The sequence below is a fragment of the Prinia subflava genome, chromosome 1, assembly GCF_021018805.1.
Source record: "Prinia subflava isolate CZ2003 ecotype Zambia chromosome 1, Cam_Psub_1.2, whole genome shotgun sequence".
Lineage (NCBI taxonomy): Eukaryota > Metazoa > Chordata > Aves > Passeriformes > Cisticolidae > Prinia > Prinia subflava.
Window position 1 is genome coordinate 98,926,396 of NC_086247.1, and position 23,080 is coordinate 98,949,475.

Sequence of the window (23,080 nt, forward strand, 5' to 3'; positions counted from 1 at the left end):
TCCCTTGTGGATTTTTTGTTTATTTTTTTAACCCATACAGGCTTTAAAAGAAATTTGTCATGGGGAAATTTCTCAGGGGTAAGGAACAAAAGTTATGAAAAGCATTTTACTGGGTAAGAAACAAAAGTTATGAAAAGCATTTATTGTGTATTCAGGCAGTTTTCAGGAAAAAGCTATTATTTGCTTAACTGCAACGTAGTATGTCTGCAGCATGGGTGAATTCACAGCGCTCACAGTTCAGGTAAAAACCTGAAGTTTGAACACTTAACATTTGTGACAAGGTACTGAATCTCCTTTTTTCTTGTCAGCATTTGATTTCCTAATTCAGCCTCCATTAATAAAAAAGGAAGGAAGAAACTGGCACTGGCCCGCTGTTCACACCAGCCTAACAAGAATGTCAGAGCAATGAACTTTCACACCACTGGGGAGTATGTAGCATTTTGTAAGAACTCATTTCTAAGCAGTGCTCATTGCTGAGCAGGTCTGCTTTTGCTTCTACCACAAAACAAAAAAAAAAACCCTACAACCAAACAAATAAGGTGAATTAGCACTGCCTTCTTTTTGTAATAAAATCCTCATTTGGATTTTAGAGAATTTGTAGAAGAAGATGCTAATGAAAAAGAAAGCATTTGAATGATGCAAATACTTGATTAGTTAAGTTACATGTAAGAGTAAAGTAACGGAAAGGTTTTGGCTAAGATCTGAAAACTTCCTGATGGCTCTGTTAATTAGGTTGAGGAATAGTCAGGAGCACATCCTTAGGGACATTTAAAACTCAACAGGGAAAGAAACTAACAGGAAGCAATCAAACACAGGAGATGGCCTGGATGAACTGGGAGGTCTTTTCCTTTCAAGATGTCTGTAATTCTGCTAGTGCAGAGAAAGTAAAATTTTGGAGAGGCCCTAAAATACAAGTCGCACCACCTACCTACACATTCTTGTAGTTTATTTCATTAAATTTCATTAAATTCAGTAAATTAACACGCCCTATTCCAGACAAGTTTTTAAATACTGGGACTGTGTCTTGCTGGGAAAAAAATAACAAGATACAGTAACACTCCCAACCTGAGGATACAGGGAAACACTTCAGGTCTTCCTGTGGGTAGCAGGTCTTACCCAAGCCAAAAGCCTCCAGAAACCTTATTTTTCCTGTATTTCTTCTCCTTCCAGAAGAACACAGGAGGCCCCAGATAAGAGTATCATTTCATCACTGAGTTATTCCCAAATAAAGCATTTTTTGTTGTTACCTATAGGTAGACATACCATCCACTTTGTTTTTCCTGCACCCCAGCTCCAGTAAGCTCCCAAATGAAGAAACAAGTTGTTCCCCATTCAAACACAACACCACACTGGGGAAGCTAGATCTCACTAGCATTCCTAAATTTCCTGGAGAGGGAGGGCACTTCAGCTTTAAGACAGCAGTCTCAAAAACAGAATGCAAAACTGATTTATAGTGGGAAGTAGGAAATCATTATCTATCAAGGCGAAGAAACTGCTCCTCCACAGAACAGTGTAACTGCAATATTCCCCTTGTCACAGCACAACACAGGAAAACAGACTGGGGCTTTGCATATTAAACAAAACTCCAGGTTACCCACATCTCCTAGTAACATCTACTAAGAGCAAATCTCTCCATCTAGGCTCATCTGGTGCCCCATGTCCCACATCTCAGAGGTACTGCTACAGTCACATAAAAACTAAAGAGAACCACTGTGGAATTGCATTTTATGGAAATGGTATGATCTCGTTCACCCCTGGAAAATGTATGGTTTATCCCAAGTCTGTACTCTCCCTGCAGTATCGTGTATCTGTAACCTCATTGGCTAAGAATCTTACCGCACCCACCTTGAACCTCTGTGTTAAGAATGCAAAGGCAGAAGGCTCGGCCTTCTTTGCCCCTCTTCCCCCTGGAGGTCTCCGGACGCTCCCTTTCCCTCTCCCCCATTCCACCTCTCCCCCCTTCCCCCTCTCCCCTTCCCTTCCCCCTCTCCCACAGGACCATGCGCCCTGCCTGGAGTGAGATTTTGAATCTCATCTCATCAGCACCTCAGCAGCCGTCTGAAGTCTCTTTGCCTGCCAGCGCGCAAACACCCGCAACCCTAGAGCCCGGGGGGCTCCCGGGTAACCCTCCCCGAGATCTCCCCAAAATTTAAACTACAACAACCCACTACTACAATTTCCAGCAAGACCTTTTACATCAGTCACATGGGCATTGAGCAGACATTGCAGTCATGACTGCTACAGAAGAAACAGCATACTGCAAAATAGGTTCAGCTCTTCTGGGAGGATAAGAAGAAACAGGGTTTGCTGGGCAACTTATCAAGGAGTGGAATGAAAACAATGCTCTAGGATGACTCTGCCATTATTTCTCCCCTCTACCTCTTAATAGAAAACACACATATATAAATGCTCACCTTTTTTCCTGAAGCCTGAAAAATCTTTATTAGAGAGCCTGATTGTCTGTCTGTTCTGAAAATATAAACCTGAAAGGTGAAAAAAGAAAAAGTTAACCAATACTAACTATGAAGCACTTGTGATTTCTAAATAATATCTAAATCATGATTGTGGCTATTGCCAGGATCCAACTTCATGACTACTTTACTGGCCAGTCTTTTAAAAGATGACAGAGTTCTCCAATGTCCCAAAAAATCACAGGCTTGTCATAAGAAACACTTGACTATTATCTTGTTGCCTACTTTTTTTGGTACATGTCTGTATGTGCACGTGTGCATTTAGAGGCACCTAGCCAAACAACTTTCCAACTCTCAAACAAGTGGCATCTGGAGACTCTGGAAATAATTAGGGCTAAAGACTGAGAATGCACAACCCTGCCCCCTTCCTTTATCTAGCATTCCCTTATCAAGAAAATGTGCCTGCTCATACTGCACTGCAAACTTTGTGATGCTTTAGCAAGTCAGAGTAGAAATTCCAATCAGACCATCCTCAACATTTCTGCTGTTTCTGTCTGAAACAATTTTTGAATCAGAAAACTATTCAAACACAGCCTACTCATTGCTCATTTCCACAGGAAAAACTGTTTAATGTGGAATCCTCAGGGAAAAAGTATTGATGATACAAGTTCAAGAACATGTCTTGTACCAAAATTTAAGATGTAAAGTGCATGGCTTGTAGACAGGGATTCCCTTCAACAGAAAGGCTGGTTCAGTCAGTCTTGAGACTCCTGTGGTATTTGACAGCTCCCTCCTAGCAGGTGCTCATACAGTTTGTAGGACAGAGGATCCCTTACTTCCAAGACTTTGTGACAGAGCCAAGCACTGGACATAGTTGAATATGTGGTGAGTTATTAACAGGTAGTGAGACAGAGTTCAAAGCTGTTTTCAGTCAAGAACACAGCACAGGTTTACTGTGGACAATTGCTCTACACACACAGGACTCCCTAGCTTTTGCAGTGGCATGTTTAGCAGCGACAGCATGTTGCCAGATGTCTCAACTCCAAACCCAGTCTTAAATAATAACACACTGTGACTTAGGTATGACAATGCTAATCACTTTCTATCAGAGAAGTGGAAAAGATCAGCTTATTAGGGTGTTTGGAAAGCACAATAGGATTGCTCATTGTAATGTTCTGTATTCAGCACCTTTTACCGACACTTTGCCATGTGTTCCTGCTATCTGCATCCCATGCTGAGGGAGAATAACATAAGCTTTTGCGACTAGAACAGTAGGTCTTTAAACTACAGAGGCATCTGCTTTCTTGTGGATCTCCTGCTAGTAGCTGTCTCCCCACCCTCCTCCTTGCAGAGAAATTAAATTTGTTCCACTGAAAAAAACAGCTTGGAAGGAAGGTGCACTGCAGCAGCTGTAACAGCACACCTGGGATAACGAAGCGATAACTTTCTCATGCATGCATCCTCTCAGTAGCAACTGGGATGCTACTGTATCCTGTATGCCATAGTCATGCCAGATCAGGTGTAAGTACCAAGTTCACCCTCTACTTTTATCCTATTTTTCCCACCTGCACTGCTACCCCCAGGACATGGTTACTGTCAAAAATAATCTGCCTAAACAGGATAGTGTTCCTGGTAGTGAAGACTTCTCACTGGTTTTTATGATTCAGCTACAACTCATGCCACGGTAGAGCATGAGAGCCAAAGGGAGGAAGATGGAAGGGGGCTGCAGGACATCTCTGCTCAGCAAGTGGTGACAGCAGGTCCCAAAAGAATTGCATTTTGAAGAAAGAGAGACAAAACCAGATCCTTTACATTCCTTCCCTCCCTCTCTTGCTCCCACTTTTTCCACCTTTGGTTTAGAAGAGTATAAGAGGTTCAACCAGTTCCTCCAACAGCATGTGGATACAGAGCACAGGAGAACCAGGCTTGCCTAACTCACTAAGCATTTCCATCTAGCCATTCTCTTGTTTAAATCTTTGGGACACTTTGGGACACTGAACCTACATCTCTTTTTTTTTCCTCCCTTCTTAAGAGACTATCACGTTAAGATTTCTAAGTACAGTTGGCAAAAACCCAGACTCTAATACACTAAACATCAATGAATTATGAAGTTTTAAAAATGGCATCGAATCACCTAATCTCATTCTATTAGAGACATTATCTTGAAGTAAATACTGGAATAGTCAAATGTATGAATAAAAGAAGCAGAAGACAAATTCTCTTTTACAAGTATTTTTGTTTCTAGGAAAGTGTTAAGCAATACCTAAATGTCACAAATCCTAAACAAAAGCAGTGTGAGAGAGATCTTCTCTGTGTCTCATTATAATGAGTATTGTAAGGACTAGGTGGGAAAGTGAGGGAAGAGGTGTGAAGGATGCGAGGCATCAGGAGGAACAGGTTGAGAAAATTTGACAGCTTCACCAAACTACTTCACCGCTCACCTGCTCAATGCTCAAAACTACCCTGCAGACAAAAAACTCTTTATCTTCTCATACACATTAGAACTGCATCAGTATTACATTTCCTGCACTGTTGCATCCAACCACATTACTGTTTGATGAAGAGCCACACCTTTCCAATGCCTCCATCCTGGGGAGCTCCTCCTACAATGTCAGTGGTGGTCGGCTGAGAGAAATGACCTGCTGTCACCGCATATCCTGAGTGGTAAAGGAAATAAATAAATTAAATAAATATATAACCAACCATGACAGTAAAGAGCCTGAGAAACAGATCAGACAGACAGATCAGGTTTATAAGGTTTCATTGCTCCTGAGCTGCACTTAAAGAGTTCAACAACCATTCTGCTCAGGATGTACCAATATTCTGTTCAAAAGTTCATGGGGATGGGAAGTGAGAGTGCACTCTCCAGCACCCTTCCAAAAGCTTAGAGAAGAACACCATGTGTATGGAGATGACCAAGGGACACAAGGAGTTCATACTGGGAGCAGTCTGCCAACTGCAAGTCAAGAGAGGGAAGCAATAAAACAGGACAAGGCATACATAGAGAAAAGCGATTATATGACCACAGGGAAAGTACCATGTCAAAGAGCAACAGTCCCACTTGGATCAGACAGAAGTGTCCTCCTTTGGCTAAAATCACTGCCCAGGAAGGCTTGGAAAATCATGTTCCCTTTTGGTCAGGGGAGACAGAAGAGGACAATAGACAAAGAGGTCAGAGAAGTCAATAGCTTAGTAAGACACTTGTCCAGGCAAGAAGAAAAATGGGACGACATATCAAAGAAAAGTGTGTACTTGAAAGAAAAAGATCAAAGATTCAGCTTTGATATATCAAAGCAATATATAATAACTAAACATGAGTAGAGTAGCTTTCCTTCTAAGGCTCTTTTGTATTTGGCTTGCTCTTCTGTTACAAATTATGAGGCTCTCATCAACATGGTAAACTCTATAATTCAAGTCTATCAGTGGCAAAACCTATTTATGTCTGCAAACCAGTAAACATTTACTTTTCATTCAGCTATCATCAAGCAGTATCTCTCTCAAAAAATTTTTATTTTTTTTTTAATTTTTTTTTTTTTTTTAGTATTAAAGGTTAAGCAGACAATGAGAGGTCAGAGCAAGACTTTTGTCAAACAGTATCAAACTGCTAAAATGCCTTCTAGGTCCTCAACAGTCTTAGGCACTTCAGATTAGGTGGAAGCCTTTAAATTAAGCATTTTAGGGACTTCAGCTGGTTTCAGAGCAAGTAAAACCAATTGAGTTAAAGATGTACCTATAGCCACACCTTTCACAACTGCCTTCAGTTGACAATGACAAACTTAGTGTTATTTTTGTTGAAATAAATACAATACAAATTCTGTAATTAGTTTTTGTACCCATTTTAAAGGCACATGTAAACAGACATGCAATTAACTAGTGACAAATAATTTGTCTATTACAGGGCAAAGGCAGGAACGTTAAGTAGCCCACCACAATCCAATGTGCTGTTCAGTTTAAATGCCTTTTCTATATTAGTTTAAAAAACTACAGCAAAGTGGGGGGGGAAGGTGTTACAACAAGGAGAGAAAAACTGAGTATTTGAATGCTTGTTTGCTTCCAGATAATGATCACTTTAATTCAAATATTCTTCCTTTCACACTTTTTATAAAAATACTCTACATCACCATAGAAAAAAACAGTATCAACTTTATAGCACCAAAGCCTTGAAATACATTGTTGGACAATTTCCTGTTCACAGTGAGCACTAGAGAGCTGCTTACCAAGGTATGTGTACCTCCTGGCGATCACAGCATCATCATTCAGCTTGTAATATGTGTTGTCAGTGAGATTCAGTACTTTGACAGTTCCTGTCCAATAATAAGATCCTGGTGCCCCCATGATGACCAGTTCCTACAAAAGGAAAAATGGAAGTATGTGGGAAAAGGGTAGGAGGAAAAAATAACAATCAAAACTTTACACATTAATGGAGAAGGGACAGGATATTTACTTAAAACACCAGTAAGTCCATCTGTAACAACTTCCATTCTGGGTGCATTTGGACAGTATCCTTCCTTCTTCCCAAATGTGGAGGTCACTGCATATACCCTAGTGACACACTGCCCTTTTATGGTCCACTTCTGATCAGCTCTTCTGCTGCAACAGAAGACTGTCCTCAACCTTACTAACCATCAAGCTTATCCCTGTTAACATAGTTCTCCGAAAAACTATCCCCCTACTTGCTGCCTCTCCCAAACATCCTTCAGAAGACCCAGAGACAGAAGTACTCTAGCCCACCCAGAACCCATCACTCAGATACAGATCATGTCCTGGTGCTGGCTGACATACTATACTAACCAACCATGATGGAAAGAGCATAAAGGATTTTGATTTTACAACTATGAAGCTAAACAGCCTCCATGCACTCAACAAGCAAGATGTATGCTATGTCCTAGGTGGAACATTTTGCCCAGCTCTGTCATCAGATACACTCTGGTCTTTGAGAGACGAGCTGGCTATAGAGTCATCATAGAATCATAAAATGGCTTGAGATCATTACAGACAACCAGAGTGACTGAGCATTTTAAAAGACCATAGAAATCAGGCACAGTTTGATCCAGCATTCAAAGGTAGATGGTCATGGATAATGTTTTTGAGTCAAAATCCAAGGTTCACTTACATTCAAGAGAAATGCACAAAATATTGACCAAAACATCCATCATCCTTGCAGAAAAACCTTGCTCTTGGATGTGGTTTTAAATACCTCCAACAAGGGACCAAATTAAGCCTGAGGAGCATTAAGCTCAGGAAGCTCTCCATTCCCCAAGAAGACATGTGAACAGCTGCTTTCCTACATCTCCATTCAATGCAAAACCATGGGTAGACTCCATCTTTGTGGGAAATTTCTACCATATCCAAGCCCCCTTCAGGTGACCAGTTCCAGTCAGAGGGGAGACGTAAAACAAGGGATTCTCCTAATAAGACTACAGGGATAGGACTGCAAAACCAACCAACAAGCAGGATGTGCTTAGAAATAGCTTTTTCCTTGTTACGGGCCATACCTGTAAGTAAGTACCACTGTCAGGCCACTTACTGACAAGAACAACTAACATCCATAGCACTGAATATATGATAGAGGACTGCCTGTTTGACCTAAAAAGCCATTTATCTGCATTTCCTGCTGCCATCAGGCTGAAGTGATAAAAGTTCAAAGGTATCTTTTGAATTAGGCTAGCAAAGGAGAATTTAAGCCTGGGAACAGAAACAGGCTGGGGAGAACAGAAAAGTCAGGAAACAGCTGCTGCTGGCTGAACATCCAGTTTCCAGATAGTGCCCTTGTGGCAACATTTCCTGCCATCCCAGTTTACTGAAATGGCAAAAGGCAATTTCTGAAAGAGAAAACCTTTATTCTATTTGTATCAGTCTAGACAATACTCTCAGGGCTGCTCTTCCCTGAGATTCTCCTCGGGGTTGCTGTTCCCCGAGGTAACAAGGTTTTCTCCCAAGGTTTCTGTTCCCTGGGAGTCTCCTCGGGGTTGCTGTTCCCCGAGGTAATAAGGTTTTTCGTCTTCTCTTTGCCCTAAGTGTTTCACACCGGAGCCAGAGACGACAAACTGAGTCCACCAGTGCATGTTTCCAAGGTTGTTTATTCTTCATTATCTCAGTCCTTTTTCAGCTCTGCCAGGCCTCCCTGGCAGGGTACATTATCTTAGTTCTTTCTCAGCTCTGCGAGGCATCCCCAGCAGAGCAGGACACGCGGCGGACTGGGCGGATCAGAGAGCCCCGCACCTTATGTACAGTACCCCTGACCCAACCACCGTCCAAAATGCACTTTTTATTTACAGAATTTTACCAATGCCTACTACCTATGTTAACATGTCGTTTCTACTCTAAACCAATCTCTAAAATCCAACTCAGCAAAAGATGGGGGATGAGAGCAAGAACAAGGAGCACAGGGGCCACTCCCCAATTCCTCCATCTTGTCTCTTCAACCCCATATACTAAAAATCCTAGATTCTACATTTACATTCTATGATAAACAAAATACTACTTATTTTGAATTCTCTCAGCTTGTGATTCTTCATACAATATGGGCATTCACTCCCATGGCCAGGGATCAGAGGCAGTGTCCTCCTGGGCTCTGTGTGAGGCTGGTTGACCCCCTTGTACAGATCCCAGACCTCCCTGTCCAGTCTCCAAACCCTCCAGGGTGGCCAGAGGGATGTTCTAGACTCCGACACAATATATTCTGTAGATCAGTGCATATATATAATTAGGAGTGGGTATGTGTTCTTAAAAAAAAATTAAATAAAACCAAAAAAGCAAGAAAAAAAGCCACAGCTCTGAAACATTACCAAAAAATTTAAAAATCCATGCATAAGGGAACAAATTAATTCTTGACAAAACTGAAATATGGCTGATAGACTTCTGTCCATGAAAAAAATTGGTCAAGTATTTAGAATAACTGTAATGCATTATATTCTACCACACTATTTTTTCTCCACCTTTCTGCAACAAAGAACTGTAGCAGAACTGAAAAAAAGTATTTATCTTCTATATGTATGTGTGTGTATGTAGATTATATTCATGCACATGTACACATACATCAACAAAATGATTCAGGAAAGACAGTTTTACATCACCACTTACAGTAAAGAGCTAATGACAAAGAAATATCTTTATGCAAATTTTGGGATGTACATGATAGGAATATTCCCTGAAGACATTTCCAGAGTCAACTCATTTATACTTGTCCACAAACCTTGAGAGACACATACACATATGTATTAACCACTGCGCAGTCACTGTGCAAGAAACAGACACCTGGGAAGTTAGACAAGGCAGGAGGGTGTTTGCTGGCAGGAAAGGACCATTCTCAGCACTCAGCCCACTGTCCAAGCCATGCTTGGGAATCTCCTCCTGGGGCATGCAACAGGAGAGCCACTTACCAACCCCAACCCTTCCATGCATGTGCTCCAGCTCACCTCAGTGAAGAAGCCTGCGATCCCTGCCTGGCATGAACCATGCTCCTCCCCATACTTCTTCTTGTACTCTGGAGGGAAGAAGGGAAGAAAACAAACTGGTCATCCCTGGCACAGCACACACTCTTCACCTAAGCCACCTGCATGGCTACTCACACAGCCTGCAGAGACACCAGCATGCAAGGCTCCTGGGCTTTATCAGTGGATCGGCCACCAACATGCACCATGCAGCATACTCCCCTACATCAGGGAGCATTGCTAGAAGCCAGCTGGGGAGAGAGGCCAGAGTGCTCCTACAGAGATGCTAAACAAGCACTACTGCAGTAGCATGAAAAGAGCAGCAGCATTGCTGCAGTAAAAGTGCATTACAAGAGGCTTCCATCTCTGGCAGATCACCACAGCTCGAAAGTGGGGTGCAAAAAGTGACGCACATGCCTGTGTGCCACAGACTCTGCACTAGGAGATTTAACTCTCAGTCTCATTACCACCTCAGGGAAATAAAGTAACCCTCTCCTACAATGACAGTCATCAAAGCCCCCGAAACATTTCTGGTGAGGGTGCTTCAGGACACAAGCTCCAGGAAGAAGACAGTGACTGAGGAAAAGCCATGTGCTTCTACATGATCAGACAACAGTCTCTTCTGTAGAATGTTAAGTTCTTCTGTTTTTCATGGCCACATGCTCAGAGCTCCCTGTTCACAGGGAACTCAACCAGCACCCTACAGCTTTTTTCTAATGGATTTTACATAGCAATCATTTGCCCTGTCAAACCTGAGGAATTTTTACTTTATCCTTTTGATGATGAGGAAAAAAATATTTCTAGGAATACATTAAGTTCAGGGTGGGGAGCAGGAAAAAGAGGGAAAAAAATCACTTTCCACCCTACCCTAATTCAAATACTTTCGTCTTGGAAGTATTTGAAACTTACAGCTGGATCAGAGCCTTTGCAGTTTTTTCCAGAGCATTATTTTCAAATATCTACCATACTATCACTACTTCCTGTATATTACAGTAATTCATGTTCAAAAACAATTTACCATATAACCTGATAATTGTGAAACTTTTTAATACTTTTTATTTTAACTCATTGCTAAATGGTAAAAATTATAACAAAATCAATGAGAAACTGCCTCTGGAACCAAGCAAGTTCCTTTGGAGTTGCATTTTGTGTTATTGAAGATCAGCAGGAATTCATTACAAAAACTGCTGCCTTCTTTCAAAATATTTTATGTAGATATACGTACACACACACACCATTCTCCCTTTTGTATTACATACAGTGTCTTCCTGACATCATAAAGATGTTCAGAATTTCAGACATTTGCTGAGGTCATACCAGTTGCACAGGGAGAGGTTCACTTGGAGACACCACGCAGAACAGAGACTTGATCCACAAATTACAGTCCAAATGCCCAACATTCTTGGCCAAGGTAGGATCCTGCCGAAGCAGATATGCATCCCAGAAGACCAGAAGCACAGCTGAGTCTCCTAGTGGTAATGCATGACAATTCCACTGGGAACTGAAGCTCATATTAACCCATAGCTATTCAGCAAGTGTTGGGATTCTGAATTGCTAACTCTCCATATACAGATTCTCCAGGTAGTACTTGCCTGGGGAAAAAAATTTTTTTATCAGTGTGAACATTTTTTTTCATTAAGAGAGCTAAGGAGAAGAGATTCGTCCCTCCAGCATTTCCTGAAAAATAATTCTGTGCATGTCCAAAAAGCCCTGCATTCACTATGGCAGGATCCCTACCCTTGCATGATGCAATGAGGAAGGTCAATGCCCATTTGGAACTAAATCTGGTGAAGGATATCAAGGCTAACAAGAAGGGCTTCTTCAGATACATCAGCAACAAAGGATACTAAGGAAAATGTACGGCCCACTGCTGAATGGAAACAGGGACCCCTTGCACCAGAAATTGCAGAGAAGGCTAAAATACTGAATGGCTTCTTTTGCCCTGTTTTGAAGTCTGGGATGACATTTGCTTTCTTCCTGCCTTCAGGTTCTCTTTGCTTCAGTCTTCACTGCCAAGGCCATGACAAGTGGAAATGTAAGCACAAAGGCCCAAACATCTCAGACATTGGGGCTGTTTGAGAATTTCAAGCTATATTGACACAGAGGAGAGATCAGTATATCACATTCTGGGGGGAATCAAGACAGATGTAGTCCTCCCCAAGGAGCCAGCAGCCAGTACAGACAGACACTGGGCTCCTGGATTTTTGCCTAACCCTTTCAGCACAAAACTACCCCTCCTTGTCTGCCCTCCTAACTCCCATCTGCAGTGATGTACACCTGCTTCCACACCTAAGCAAGATTCCTTTCCACTCATGTACCCATGGCCAAGGGGTGCCTAGATGGTTACATCCCAGCATCACAGACTTCTGTCTGCTCCCTAGAGCCAGTCTGCCCTCCCAAGCAATGGATGAGCCCAAAAGGCATGAAAACCAAGATAGTGCCTACTTCACCTCCACCTTAGTGCGCAGCAGCGACACCTGTCACTCATACAACATAGCCAGCCAGCTAGCAATGAAGTAAAGCAACCAACCAGATGGAAATTGTGCGGTTATTGTATCAGCTCACAGTTTTTGTACACCTGAATAACAACCTTTGCATGAGGTTAAATTCATTTGGTTTGCATAGCTCCAGGCAGTAACTGCAGTCAAGGACAAATCTGTTTCTACACTTCTTGATTCTTTCTTGTCTGCCTGCTGACTGCTGTGCATTCCTGATTACAGAGACTGCAGGCCATGAAACTGCTGCAGCAACAGCTGACAGCAAAGCAGCATGATAAGGCTGAGTCTGAAGGAGGTTGAAGCCTGTGCAACTTCAAAGATGTGCCACAAATAATACATACGGGGAAAATGAGAAGAAGATGGCAGTGGTCTGTAGCCAGGATGGTCTCAGGTTACAAGAGAAGTGAGACCGAGGAAGGAGTAATTACACACAACAACACACAAGCAAAAAGAGTATGCTTTGATGTGTGACAGTTCTGAAGGTAAACGCCCCTGAACTTTTTTCTTTGAACAAAACTCTCAGCCAGTCTCTAAGGAAACTTCAATGCCATAACATAAGCTAAGCTACAGAGTGCAATAAAATAATCTATCATTCTCGAAGATGTAAACTATCACAAGCACCGAAAGCTTTTTGTTTCCCATAACAGTATTTCACTACTCTAGGAAGAAATGGGAGTAATTTTTCTGACCTAGCATCGTGAGTTACCACCACAAAGCAGGGATGTTTTGATGGCTCCCAGAAAACTAAATTTGGTTTGGACCTTTTTCTTTTGGAGGCAAGTAATAGGAGCATGTCTTGCTCCCCTTATTTACTAATCAAAGGGACCATCAGTCTTCCCCACTTCCACCATCAATTCTTAGCACAGATGAGTAGGAAACCATTCCAGCTCTCCTCATCAGCTGGACTGCCTTTCACAGTACACACAACCATCTTCTTTGCAAACCAAATGCATTGGAGAAATGAAGAGGCAGCCCCCTTTTTTGGAAAACCATTAAAACTACGGGAAAATAAACAAATGAAAGAATTGCCTGGAAAACTGAGGCCCCACACATCAGCTACACCACAAAGGACATCCAGCTCATCAAAACCAAATTAGTTCCTACTCAGAGACATTGAATTTAAGTATCAAGTTTGCTGCTGTGTTCTAATTATCTCTCAATTCCAGACTTCTGTCAGCCCTTTCAGGGAAGCCAGCCAAGAATAAGATGGATTGAGACTACTAGGTTGCAGCAGTGCCATTAGTCAAGAAATTTCCATTTCCTCCATGGATGGACACTGATGTGGCCTCAGCTGGCCTTCACCAGTTCAGGCTTATCACCTTAGCTGCACTAAAAACAGGGTTTTTGGAAGCAAGCATGCTACTGTCTACCCCTATTTGCACTTGGCAAGATCTAGAGAAGGCTGAGGCACTCTAATCCTGCCAGGCAAAGGCATGTGTCCTTGCACAAGGTTTGCAGCCACAGGTCTAGTAGCCTCCCACCAATGGCCACAGAGGCTGTCAGTGCAGAAGCACTTCAGACTCGACGCTTTGCACTAGCCATTCATCAGTGTCAGGAAAATTATTCTGCTCCTTTCAGAAGGTGAAGGAAAAAATTTACAAGGATGACTGCAAACTTATTTCACAGCAAACTTTAAACAATGAACTCCTCATTCAGGTGTGACATACCACAGTTCTCTTGGAGCCTGTTTTACTGAAATTTAAAGAATCAGGAGTAAACAAATGCAGCCATTCCTTGTGATACTGTGATTTCATGTCCGATGGGGTGAGGGGACTGGGTGGAAATCAGTCCCAAACTTTTAATTTTCACTTTACCATGCACTGAAATTAAGTCAGCATAGTACTGCATCAACCCTGCCAACTTTCCACTGGCTGCTCTACTTGTACTAGGCCCACACATTTCTATTTTTTAGCAATTCCTGGCAAATATCCTGTCAGATTAACAGCAGTTTTACTCCAAAAACATGACGCATAGATAAACACAAGTGATTCTTCTGTTCCAGAAACCACATCCCCACCATGGCTTCAGGCAGTGCAGGAGCAGTAACAAAGGCTCAGAGGGAGCCCCACTGGCATCTCTGCATGTGCACATTGTCCAAAAGGTTAATATCAGATGATTTGCAGTGTATAACATCAGTGTGAGGCCTTATCCTGATCTGCTGACAGTAATAAGGAGGGCAAGGAAGGACAAAATACAGTAGGAGAGTACTCATAACAGGAAGGCTTACACAGCTTATAGGTACTCTGCTGAACAGCAGCTAGCACGGCTAGGACAAGTCCCTCACAACTTCTCTGTCACAGCTAGTCTTTAGCTAAGACAAATCTGGTCATGGCAAGTCCAGTCTGGCTGACCTGGCTTGTTCCTGAAGTCCCTAGGTGAATAAGAACTCATGCAGAGATCTCAGCCAATCATACTCAGAGACATTATCACTGGTCACAGAGCTGGGCAGGGCTAAGACTCAGACCAATGAGTTGTCTAGATCCAGGAGTTTTGCAGTCTCTATATAAGTGAGTTCTGAACAATAAAACAGACTGTTTGTCTTATGACCAAGAGGACTTGAGTCACAATTTCTATCTCCAACCTACGACCGTTGTGTAATACTTCTCATGTTTCAAATAATGACCAGTTTCAGGTCAGGGAAACACTCAGTGCACAGGTATATGCCATCTCCAAAAGGTGTGTGGGTTTGCAATGGCAGATTCCCAAGCAAAGCCCAGAGGGAGGTGAGGAGCCACCTCAGAAGAGGGAGCATTAAACAGACACAGTTCTATCACAGGCCTGGCTTTACAGGCCACCAAGCTAGCATCTGGCCACTCGACAGCAACAGAGAAACTTGCAGGGACTTTCACTGCCTTATCCTTTTCCAACTTACTAATGGCAGCAGTAACCCTGCTGCTGGCTGCTGCCAGCTATGGAAAGGAGGGCAAACAGTTAAAAGCAAATAAGTAAAATCAGAGGTCTTGCACACAACAAACCCTGCTGTGTTTTGTCCTCCAAACTTCCCCACTTCCTCAGGCTCCTACAGTGAAGAAGTGAAAGAAAGGAGGAATCAAAGGTGTTTCCCCAAAATGGTACTCTTAAGGCCAAGAGCCTTAGGAGATACCATATCTTCTACCTAAAAATACACTTGTGCCTCTAGTTTAGTTAATTGCTCTTGGCCAAGGAGACTGTCTTCAAAAGCCTTTAAAACACAGAAACATGATATAAAAGTCTCACATGCACTAGAGAAGGAGAAATTAAAATGACAGCACTTGAGATCTGGTGCAGAGCCGAAAGGCACAGCCACACATGGATCAGAGCTGGAGCCCTCCCTCTGCACCCACCTCTAACCCAGACCTTAATACAGGAGCAATTTAATATAAATTGTTGCAGAAGTACCCTTAAGTGAGGAAAGTAACCCTTCACCATGACCCATGTCCCAATCCTCTGATAAATGAGGATGTACAAACGAAAGTGTTTCCATACTATAGGTAAATTGGTTCATGATTGCAGCTTAATTCAGGATTTTATTCCATGTCACAGTGAAGCATAAGAGGCCAAGCTCATATCAGTATCTTCTCATTATTTACCTAAGGGGAGAGCCACTGCCTCAAAACACAATTCAGAAACTTTATATTCCTCCAGTAAAGTGCAACCATGCACTTTACCAGTCACAGAACCCAGTCATTGTGCTAATTTCCCAACTTCATCCAAAACCCCAACTGCCACCACAGCTGTGCCGCAAAGCAGCCACATGATACAAAAAAACCCCCCACAAACAAACCACAAAAGAAAACAAAAAACCACCAAATCAGTAGTGAAGGTTACTGTGGTACTAGAAGCATAACAAGGGACATTATAAGCTCCAGTCCTCGTCTGACTCCTTACCTTCATAGCAGGGCAAGAGCTTCCTCCCTCTGGACTGCAGGTCAGGAGGAATGATGTTGCAGAAGCCATGGGGCAAGATGTACTCTGTCTCATAGTAGATGTTTTTCCAGCGGTGCGCACATGCCTAAACAGATCATATAACATGGGTTATTGGCCCAGAGTCACAGAAGATCACTCCAAGGCACACCATGCATGAACAGGACCACTCAGCATCACCTTCACCCCACAAATCCATTGTACTCTCCTTACATTCCACTAGCTAAAGTACCCTCTCACTGTTAGCTTCTGCAGCTCAAGACATTGTCTGACCTGGCAGCTCAGGTCTGAGTCTTCACATGTATATAACTAAGAAAATAACAGGTCTCAGAGCCTAAGCTGGAAATATCAAATCTCTGACTGTGAATGAATCCTTGCAGACAGCAAAGCTTTTCGAACTAAAGATGAACACAAGCCAGCAAAAGGTGAAAAACAGGAATAAAGACACTGAGAATACTTAGAGGGTTAAACCACCAAATAATGTATGTGTGAGTCAAAGGTTGGTTTCCACTGGAAAAAACAGCTCTGTCTTCTGCTGGCAGGTGCACTGCTTACTGGCAGTGCATTTAATTGAAAATGGCAACAACTTTGTAGCAACAAGAGTGGCAACCTTAGCCAAGGTGCGGACAAGCTGCAGAGCTTTATAGTGAAGAATGAGATCATCCCAAAAAACAGGACTCACCACCACACTTGCTCACTACAACTGCCATGCACAGGCACACATTCAAGCAATGTAGAGGCTGGTTCACACCTTCACAGAACCATTTTGCTCCAAAAACTAACACTGCATTGTTGCCAGCCAAACCACAAGTTGGCTTCTGCTCAGGATTTATTTGGAATAAAAGAAAAGGAAATGTGAAACAGCAAGGGCTTTGAACTTAGAACATGCCAGACCATATCTCCACCTGGTCTGAGTATACACTGAAGTCACTGTAGATGTGTTAATTTAAATAATTTAAGGCTTAACCTCATGCCAAGAGAGCAAGTCTCTATGCTACAAATCATCTCCTCCACACACCTTCAACTGTTCCTGGAGGCTTTGAACCCTATATTTGACCCCATCCTGCCCAGAGGAGATAGACTCTTCCATTTCGGTGTGCTACCCCACTTTTCTCAGAGCACCTCAGAGCTGCCCATCAGAACATCTCAACATTGTTAAAAATTATATCCACTCATAAAGCAGGCACAGCTGTGTCACCTCTCCCCTAAAGGACATGGGAAGTGTATCAGCCTCTGAGAAGCTCAAAATTCAATCCAGCCATCAATAGTTTTCAGAATACTTATGTCAAAAAAAAATAAATAGGTAATACTACTCTCAAAGAGCAAAATCAGTTGTGCAAAACCTGTTCTACTGTTAGTAGTGCTACATTTGGAGTTTGGTATTTATTGCTTTCCTAATTTTTTGTGCTCAAGGAGAGGCACATGTTTCCACATATGGCTATCACAGAGGGACAGTGAGGGGCTCTGTGGGCAGAAAGTTTTGCACCACACTGCATGCCACAGGCTGCCACCTAAGATGCAAAGGATCCTTCTGAGGGCACTCTGCTCCACAGCCAAATGCATGTGAGAAGTACAATAAACAGCAGCTTTGGAGACCCCTGTATGCACTTTAAGGAGCTTCAGTTACAATTTCCATCCCCACACACTACTCATTCAAAATTCAACAGCAACAGACAACCAACACGTGAAACGCTCATTTTCAGCAAAACCAGGAAATAGTTTCTCTCCTGATGGATCTGTGCTATGAGCACAAATGCACAACCCTTGCAAAGACAATGCCATAAAGACACATACCATTACAGCGACAGTCAAGTCAATCCCAACTCTGGATATAAACTCAAATGGAAGATCAAGAGTACTTTTTAAATTTTGTTAAGATAAAGGATTGTGGTATTGTAAATTCCTTGATATTTCTTATTTCAGAAACTGCAAGATACTCACATAAATTAACCTACTAACTAATCTATCTCAGAAGAGGACAAACAATGGAGTCAGGCAGAGCAGCAGCATTTCATCACAAGCAGGTGGCTTTGCTCAGGAGTGAGGTGCAGAGGCCAAAAAATATAGAACAATATAAGGAGAGAAGAAGCTGCTGCTGAGTAAGAAGTATGTTCAAAATCAGGCTATGGGCTATGGGCTCAGTCAAGCAATTCTGGGCAGACTTAAACCAATTTCTTAAGTCTTAGGTTAATGACAACTTTTCTGCACCTTCATCATGATGTGTATTCAGTAGATCACCACTGACTGCCTTAGTCTGCAAACCTTCAAGGAATGAACTCTCCTTGGTTACCTAAGTCGGTGCTTCCCCAGACCTCCCTGTGCCACAGCTACAGAATTTGATATTTTCATAATGGACAGGAGTCTAGCAGCTCCTTTTCCTCCTCAAAACTCAGTTCTCTGCAGCCAGACAACCAGCACATTTGTTTCGCTGTCACAACACTTCTGATTTAGGTTTCTCTCTCTTCCCAAAAGTGTTTAGAGTTGATTACAGTTCACCACTGCTGTATCATTCAGTGTTGCCAAGGCAAGGTGATGTGGTTACAGGCTTCCTTCTCTGGCAGCAACAGCACATGTCTGAAAAGGTCTTTGGAACAACAGTGAATTTGAGGCAATTGCAAACAACTGACAGCCTATGCACCCTGTTTTAGATGCAAGTTATAGGTAGGTCCTTGTGCAGTAAAAAAACCACCAGCATACTTCAGTGCTCAGCAGCTGCTGCTGGGGTACAGGTTCCAGCTCTACCACAGAACAAGGGAGAAATGATGCAAACACTTGAAGCAAAATAAAATGCTTCCAAGCAAAGCAAGATGGGACAGCTATTGACAGCCAACACCGCATTACTGCAATATAATGAATAGGCCATTTCAGAACTGCTGACACTTGGCTCTTTTGCATATTGTTCCAGCCATGGGCTTTGCTCCACAGGAAGAGCAAGACAATGACAGAAATGGCAGGTATTTACGAAGAGCAATACTAAAGGATGTGGCTTATCTCCAAATCACAATGCACCGTCCCTGGTTCCTCTCCTAAGAGAAGTAAAAGAAGGAATTTTATGTTTCCATTTGGAAAGAGCGGGCAATCTCAGACATATTATTGCAGTGCTGAGATTAATGCAGATTGACTGATAGTATATCCAAGGACAAGAAGTTTCTTATTTAATCTTGCTCCTACATTTGTTTATATCTTCACTGTTTGATGCTTTACTATTTAATCCATCACACAAGCACCACATTCTGGTTTAGTGAAATCCTGGCACAATATGGGTTTAAACACAATCCATATTTTACCAAACACCAGCTAAAGCCCTCTGGCACACTCCTCACCCTCCCTACTGCCCCCTTCCACTGAAGCTACTACTCCTATAAGGCAACTGGGGAAGGCTGAAAGAAAAAAATTTAGGCCACTAAGCAGCTACAAAGCAAAATTAAGAACTTCTTTATACAACCCACAATTAAACCATGGGACTAGTTAATCTACCACAGGATGGCAAGAGCATGAATATTTCACACAGGCAACTTGTTTATAGAAAAAAAACCCCACAATCCATCCAGGGCTAGTAACCAGAAAGATATTACTCTGACTTAAAGGAATCCCTGGAAGAGATGCAATAAATAGAGCTGTAATGTCTGACAATATAGACTCCACACACTCCTAACTAAAGAAACACACATTATCTAGCAATTAAAAAAAAATTTTGGCAAATACAGCTATGAACACATATTCAGACATACCTTCTCAGAACACCAGTTTTTCAAATGGGCTTCAAAGAAAAGTTACGTGTTAAAGATACGCTAATCCTTAAAACTAGAAGAGCACGTGTATTGAAAACCATCCGTGGGAAAATCACAAATCTTCTTCAGTAATAAATTCTTAAAACAGAGAGCAACAATGACCTGAAACATCCAGGTGATTTCCTTCCACAAAGGAATTTGTATACATTCATTTCAGGCTCTGTTTACATACAGATGTGCACAGATGTATAATTAGTGATAATCCTTAGTGATAAATAGTAATGAGAATTATATAATTGAATATTCTCCAGCATCTGGACATGATCTACGAGGTGAGGGGCAGCATTATCTTGTCATATGGCTGGATTAGGATTGTTTTAAATCAGCGTCACTTAGGGAGACATTTTACCAGCCTAAACTGCACTGAAATAAGCATACCACCAGCTCTATATTTTACTTTACCTACATTATAACCTGCTTTATGTGTGAAATTCCTACCTCCTCAACACTAATCCATGGTCTATCCCCTCAGCCCCAATCCAACACCACCCATGTCTCTCACCCTTGTACCCTCCATTCAGGCAGCCAGCACCCAGGTTGGCAATTGCTTGGCTTTTTGTCCCATCAGCATTCCCTTCTATTATTGTTTCTGTCTAGGGACATGACCCCTAAGCATCAGCTGCAACCTGTTTCCCTTTGAATCAAAATACACAAACCTGCTATTCTTAAGATATAATTTTGACAAGAAATTTAGAGTTGCCTAAAAAAAAAGGTATGAACAACCTTCTAAAAACTAATTAGGATGAATTTGTTTATTTCAGTCTGATGACTGGACAATGAAAAGGATGCTGTCTCTCAAGGGTATTGTTACCCTTCAAAGCAAGTTACTCCTCACTTGTCACACACAGTAGAGCACACATACATCTCAGGACACACATTGAAAATATTAATTGCTTGCACTAGCATGAATGCCTTAATTTTGTCCTCTGTTGTACCTGTTTACAGCGTATTTTATTTATGCTCCTCTTTCTCCCCTCCTCTTGTCCTGAATACATTTAAAACATCCAAGAAGAGTAAGGTAGCCCCTATCACACTAACAAGGTATATACCAAGAGAGACAAGGCAAAAAAAAATCACAGCACTGGGACAGAAGGGTATCAAACTTACCTGCTCTCCCACGGGGAAGCCAGTGCTCCAGGATTTGGGGCATAAGCACCTGGACTCTAAGCATACATCAAAAAAAAGTCTTTGAGGGGAGCAGGTTTGTCCTCTTGCCTTTCACACGTGATGGGTACAATAATCACTGCATGAGACCTTTCTCACTAGCAGCTTTTTGACAGCTTGATGTTAAATACAAGGGCAGTCTCTATCACTGGAAAGATGGGGCCAACTGAAAGTTTCCTACTCACAAACAGTGCTCTTTAGAATTAGACTACTGTCTGGGTTACCTGATACAACCTTGACATCTGTCTGCCACATATAATACGCACAACATTTTGCAGCAATTTTTTTATTATTATTTCTATTAAACATCCCTGCAGACACACTCACTCAGGCAGACAGTCAGAACCCAACTATGGATGTATATACAGAAAATTATCGATCATAATGTAAAACACCCATGCATTCTAAAAAGGGTTTCGCCCAGGGCTCTATGATATCACAGGAAAAGTTTCAAAAAGAAATACTGCGCATCCTAAGGATCACATCTGCTCTCCTTGTCCTGTCTGTGTGCATAGTAACCACACTGAAGACAAGAAGTCAATCCACACACAGTTAAGACATTTCCATTTGCAACTCTTCTACCTTGTTAATAGGAAATTAATACAGATAAATGAAAAATATGGCCAAAAAGAACAATCCATATTTTTCCTTGTAAGTTTTGACACGCAATTCATATGCTCAAGGAAAATGTATGTTTTCATATTTCCTACATAAACACACACAAACTACAAAAAGAACAAATCAGTAGAATACATTCCAGACAAATTGTATTTATTCAGTTCAAAGATATAAACCCTCAGATTTAGGAGGAAGTTTGTGGTAGTGTGCAAATTAGGTTTATTAGTTTTATCGTATTATTCCTTTGTTCTCTCTCACACGTGAGTGCACCTGTTGTTATGTAACAGTCCGTTACCTGTCATTCATGCTGCCCGCGGTTTTTTGTACTCCTCCCCGCTTCCCCAGTTGGTAAAGTTAAATTTCCCGCGTGTTTAACAGTCCCGGGGATCCCCTTCATTGGTTGTTGTACCCTCACCCCTCCCTCTCACCTATCTGGATAAAACTCTGCGCAGACTGCTTTCGCGCACAGTCGCGGCGCAGTCAGAATGTGTGTGTACATATAATAAACTCCGCTGCTACCTGCTGCCTTCCGTCTGCCTCTTTCCGAGTCGTTTTACCACCGCTGCTGAGAGGATCTCTTAGGAACAAGAACCCCGTAGGAATCAGTATCATTTGCGCAGCATACGGACTGATCCTTCAGATGATATACACGGTGCCAGGGTTAGCCAGTATAGAGACACTGAGGTCTCAAAGCACAGCACAGTGACATATATCATGTGGTGCCCAACGTGGGGCTGCGAAGAGGTCCTCACGGGTCTCGAAGACCCACGGAAAAGACTGGCAGACTGCCACGTTAGGAGCGGAGTCTGGGAAACAAAGTCCGTGGACGCTACACAGTCCCCAGTCCAAGCAGCCTCGTCCATTCGAGGAGCGCTCCCGGGGCACGGGAAGGCAGCGCCCCTCTTCCCACTCAGAGAAGGCATCTTCCCCAAAGACAGAGGCTCCCCCCCCCGAGATCGTCTTTTTGCACCCACCGCCAGGGTTTGGTAAGTATCCCCGCTTTTCTGCGGAGTGGGTTTGGGTTTTTGGAAACCTCCAAGCGGATGTAAGGTCCCCAGATGGCTGGTCGCGTGGCTGCCGGCATCGAGTGTTTTGGCTCCTTGGCCGGTTTCGAGTTTCCCTGGCACTTTTTAGTTTTTTCGGTTTGTGTCGGATTTTACGTTGTGTGCTAGTGCACGGGGGTGTGCGTGTGTTCCCCCCACTCACATGGTGGTCAGCTGGGAAAGGGAATCAAGGCTCGGGAAGAGCACATTGCTAGCTGC

General features: G+C 42.5%; 1 protein-coding gene across 1 annotated transcript in view; it reads right to left on the reverse strand.

Moving 5' to 3' along the window:
• The window catches only part of ITGA9 (integrin subunit alpha 9), a 241,550-nt gene that overhangs the window by 199,309 nt on the left and 19,161 nt on the right, over positions 1-23,080 (reverse strand). The window contains exons 4-8 of the mRNA XM_063404980.1: positions 16,210-16,333; positions 9,830-9,897; positions 6,629-6,758; positions 4,983-5,068; positions 2,415-2,483 (exon numbers count right to left, since the gene is read on the reverse strand). Coding sequence (XP_063261050.1) covers positions 2,415-2,483; positions 4,983-5,068; positions 6,629-6,758; positions 9,830-9,897; positions 16,210-16,333 — 477 coding nt within the window. The remainder of the gene's footprint in view (positions 1-2,414; positions 2,484-4,982; positions 5,069-6,628; positions 6,759-9,829; positions 9,898-16,209; positions 16,334-23,080) is intronic.